The following is a 5,501-nucleotide window of genomic DNA, read 5'->3' on the forward strand; positions in this document are numbered from 1 at the left end:
TCAAGAATTTTTCGAATTTCCTGCAGTACAAGTAGAGTTGACCGTTTTCAGAGTTTCTGGTAACCTGAATAATAGTTGCAATCAAGATGACATAAATTAAAGGTTAATATTACATCGGCAATCTACTGGATATTAGCAAATCTTAAATTTTTTTGCTACTTTTTTGATGAAAGAATTTGAAAATTGAAATCATTTCCAAGAGAAATTTACAGTGAAAAAGAATAGATTAAGTTAATTACCTCGATTGACGTTCACGTTCATTTTCGTTTTGTACCGTTTTATTCGTATTTGAAGGAGTACTGGTATCATTTGTTAACAAATCCAGAAATAATTTTGATTTCAAAAATCGTCTATAACTATCTTTTGCCATTAATTGTTCAATTCTTGTTTGCGCTAACGAAAACATATTTGGTTTAGCGCCATTTTCCAGAGCTGCTTTTGTTGCTGCACGTGTATCACTATCTAAGTTAACCTAAAAATAAACTTCTTTATTAAATAAGCATTAAAAATTAAAAAAGAATGGTCAATTTTTGATGATATGAATAATTTCATCCGTTGTAAAATATTTGATTAATCAAATTCCTTTTTTTTCTAAACATTCTTAATTATTACTCAATTTCACAAAATATATAAAAATGACAATTGTATTCAAATTTTTAATATAATTATTGTAATAATAAGATTAAAAAAAAACAAAAACAAAAAAATGCAAACCTCTTTTGGTGATTGTTCAGCAATATATTTATTATATATTGAATGAGCTTTTTGAATTGTTGATTTTTTCCCTTCTTTCATCTTTCGAAATTCTTCACATTCAATCCAAAAATCAACATTTTCATCGCTGAATTCTCCTTTTAAAAAATGTTCGAAACAATAGACAACCATCTTAAAATGACCCAATTTATTGTTTATGCGATGATGTAAATATAATAATAATTGACTGAAAAATACTTTCCATTATAATATTATGTTTAATTTATACAATCTTCATTGCTCTCGTTAATTAGTAATTTAATTACAAAAATTTCCCAAAATGCAATTTAATTTATTTAAAATAAAATATGAAATATTACAAAAATTTCCCAAAATTCAATTTAATTTATTTAAAATAAAATATAAAATCTATAATAACCTATTCAAAAAATTAAAATCAACATACATTTGTGATTTAGCAAACGTTCGAATGATTCCCGCCACTGCATGATCTCTTCCTTAGATGGATAGAGCGTTGATGTACTACAAGAGTCCATCTTACTCCTGATGAAATCCAACGTTTTCGCGAATCTACCACTAAAATATGATAGTTTTAATTTATCCCATCAAAAATTTAAAAATTTGAAATGAATAAAATTCCTCATTCCTTCTTACACTTATACATCCTTTCTTGTTCTCCAAAATCCATCAATAGTATTTCCTTAATTTTAACACATAAAATTAAAAGTTACAAATATTGTCACTAAATGTCATCATGTGTTTCGATTAAATATATAGCATGATAAGAAGACTACATTGTTTTAAATGAATTCTTTAAAGTTAAACTCTAATTGTCTGAGTGAAAAAAAAAAGTAACTTACAATCTCCTCTTTGGTTCAATGTCATGCACTTGTTGTCTTTGATTTACTTTATCTAAACATCCTTTGGGACTAAAAGTGAATGATGCCGTCCGCCTTACAGAATTTATAGAATCCTATAAATAGAATATATATGGTTGACAAAAAAAGAAAAAAAGAAAAAAAGGAAAATGTTAATTAATGAGAAGATGAAAAACAAATAAAGTCTTTTATTCAGTAGGATTAAAAAGTGAAAATGAAATGAAAAATTTATGCATGAAGAAAATATTAATGAAACAAACTGTTATAATTTGACGTGTTGAGTATGATTTAAACATTGGATAGAGCATGCAACTATGCATTCTAATTTAAAGCAAAATGATTCCTTAGATTACAGGAAAAAGTTTAATTAGTAAATGCGATAATATTACCAATATTTGATACCATCTGACATCGCTTTTATTCATAGCACTAATTAACAACTAATTTTACAAAAGCTTTAATAATTAAATTCAATGCTTAAGCTGCATCAAATGAAAAATTTTTATAATTAGTAAGAAAGACTTTACACTGATATGATAAATGTAATGAGTTTATAAATTTATATTAATAAGGCAAACTATGAAGATAGCATAAAATTATTTATACCTCAGAATTCTTTTGTATTTCATTTGCGCACAAGTACTGAGCATTTGTAGAAACGTCAATTGATGGCTTAATATCTGCAACACTGGATCCATCTGATGTCAAATCACCTATAATAAATTTTGAAAGTTAACTTCAAAATCAGTCTTAACATTCATCAATAAAGAGTTACAGTTATTTATCAGGATTACCGGAATTGCTGAACTATTTGCTGGGATGAAAAAAAAAAAAGGGAAACGAATATCTTTCAGATAAATATAATGGTAGTAGTCAAACTATTCCAAACTAATTGAGAGCATTCCATAAAAATGAAAGCAAAACAATATTTGAACATATTAGCTTGTTTGAAAAACTTTAAGGAATATATTATGCAATAGTTGACATCGTCTAGTTTCACTCATTCTCGTATTATGGTCAAATCAATGATAGTGACCAATCTTTGTGAGATTTATTTATTGAAATTAAAAAACTAAAAACATATTAAATTTAAAAATTTTGTAAAAACTAACTTGTAGTAGTGATAAATGGTACGCCAATTAGTTTTCGATGTAAATTGTCACTAACTGTCGTACTGGATGTAATACTTGAACTTTCTGTTGTATAATCCAAATCATTGTGCCGAATACTAATTGGTATTTTAGATGTTGCATGTGATGCTGTTTTATCTTTTGTAGCTGTATGCAAATTGGTACCAGCATCTTCATTACTCCTGGAACATTCGGCACCACATGGATTAACACCATACGTCCAACCTGGTTTTCTATATTGACATTTAATTGGTATGAGTGATGTTGTATGACCACTTGATGATGGTGATAATGATGTTGTTTGACTGTGACAATGATGACGACATGTTTGTGAATTACAACTATTCCAATCCGAATTACGCATTATCTAAAATGTAGAATATTTAAAGTTTATAAAATAAGAGAAAACAAAAAAGCTAATTTAATAATTTCAGCAAAATCAAATAATTCCATAAGAATAATTACCAAGCAGTAATTATTAACGAATGAAATTGAATTGAAGTAATAAATTTTAGATTAACTAAAATTACTAAATGTATCGATACTTCCCAGATGGGAAATTAACAACGGTAGAAAGAAAACACATGGCATTAAATGAGATATTTTTCAAATCACTTCGATTATTCGATCAAATTTCAGGAAATATCATCTTTATAATGAAAATGGATAATAAATTTCGTAGCTTTTGTCAATGATATAATGATAGGAATATTTCGCCTCTTTCATTTCTTCATATTTATGATATTCATATTTTCATATTCATATTCATACTTATATTTATGCATTAGCATAGGATTGCTAAAAAATCGATTAATGAAAAATTTATGGAGAAAAAATGACCCTACATATGGAAATCAAAAATATTTAAAAGTTTTCCTTAGTATTAGGAAAAAAAAGTACAAGAAAACCTGAAACAAATTTAAATTTTTAAATATTTGAAAATTCTTTGCAGAAATTTCAATCATTCAAGATTTTTTTCTTAAAAAAAAAAAAAAGAAAAGCATATCTGAATTCCTTCTATTGAATATACAAAAAAGTTAGAATATTTATATGTTATTTTAGAAATATTTCTATAAATTTATAAACATTTTTAATGCAGTATATACAGTTATTAATCTTTTTAATATAAATTTTTTCCTAAGAATGTTTTGTAAAAAAAAAAAAAAAAATCAAATTCTGAAAAAACAAAATTGTATTTGATAAAAATAAGCAATGATAAGGAAACATCATGATCAATCAATGCTTTATCATTTTAAATAAACTATGCAATAATTCTTCTTTTCTTTTTTGCATTCAAAAATTAGATATTTTTCTATTTTTTGATTTTTTCCACACCAAATCTTTCGTCCCATTTCACTATAATTGGAACTATTGCGCCATTCCATAACTCTATTTGTCTATTTTGATAATTGTTGCGCATCGCTGATTTTGTTTAATGCTCTGGAAAAGTATCACAAAAAAATGGGGAATTATATGAGAGATATTTTGCGTATATAATTGCTCTATAAGCTCATTTTTAAAGAATTTAATCGAAATTTTTAAAAAAAAATACGAAAAAAAAACCTTTCAAAATACACAAATTGATAAGAATTGAGTGAAAAAAAAAAATGCATTTTATTAGGAATGAATTAAATTTGATAAGTAAAAATTATATAATAATTTCATATAAAAATTAATATTGCTTTCAATAACAATGCTTTTGAACAGAAATATTTCAGGAAAGCTTATTCAAATTTATGATTTTAAAATTCCATCCATTATTTCCAAAATATTTAACTCTTGAATTCCATCCAAGAACTAAAAAAGAAAAGAAGTGAAAGATTCATAAAGCTATAATTCATAATTCATAAAGTTTCATAAAATTGAACTACTACGGTATTATATATATATTATTTTTTACAACTGAACAAATTGGAAATTAAATTGGAAACTAAATTGGAAACTGAAGTTTTTCATCGATTTCAGAAAAAAAAAATTGCAGTATTTTCCATCCATAGATGATATACGATAGCATATCAAATTTTTCAAAACTAAAGAAAGAAAACTATTCCCAAATGTTTCAGTGATAGTTTTGATTGAATAGAAATATGAATATTAGTTAGAATAATGATGATAATAAATAAGGAAATACGAAAAAAGGATGTAAAACAATCCAAAAGCATGCTAAAGTTAGCTTCATTATTCTTATTTACACATATCTTCTTATTTACACATATCTTCAGGATATTCATAGAAAGAAAACATAGACATAATTAGTCAATCTCTTTCATCTATGTAATTAAATTTATTTCCACTTACCGATATGGTTAAATCCGGTTTATCCATTACCATTAAGTCAGGTTTAAATTTGGTTCCACACATCTAAACCCACTAAATTGGAGCAAAATCCATCACATTTACTTTTCAAGTTATTATATATTTTATAGCATCCACCACCTACATTATCAATAAAAAAAAAAATTTAAATTTAGGATTTTTTCGATATCATTGAGCCTTTTAAACCTTCATATTATTCACGTTTTGAACGATATTTAAAAATTTCAAAAATTTGCGAACTTTCCAAATTATTAAATTTGCCAAATTTTTCCTCTTATAATTCAATTTTAGCATTGAAAAGTTGCAAGTGTTACTTGGCAAGAATGGATATGTGGAAATTTTTCGGAACTTTTTTTAACCAGTTGATAAATGATGTAAAAAGTTCGTTTTAAAATACATCCGGGACAAATATGATTGATTTAACATTGCAAAATTGCAATTGCAAAAAGTTGCAAAAAAAAAA

General features: G+C 25.4%; 1 protein-coding gene across 1 annotated transcript; it reads right to left on the minus strand.

Annotated features, from left to right (window-relative positions):
* LOAG_09419 (hypothetical protein) lies at positions 1-3,086 on the minus strand (the record flags this gene model as incomplete). Its single annotated transcript, XM_020447928.1, has 7 exons — positions 1-64; positions 240-472; positions 715-851; positions 1,178-1,290; positions 1,575-1,687; positions 2,199-2,305; positions 2,705-3,086. 7 exons carry the CDS (start codon positions 3,084-3,086, stop codon positions 1-3), a joined length of 1,149 nt encoding a protein of 382 aa, XP_020301888.1.
* Positions 3,087-5,501: the final 2,415 nt, after the last annotated feature.

This window comes from Loa loa (assembly GCF_000183805.2).
Source record: "Loa loa unplaced genomic scaffold supercont3.183, whole genome shotgun sequence".
Taxonomy (NCBI): Eukaryota; Metazoa; Nematoda; class Chromadorea; order Rhabditida; family Onchocercidae; genus Loa; species Loa loa.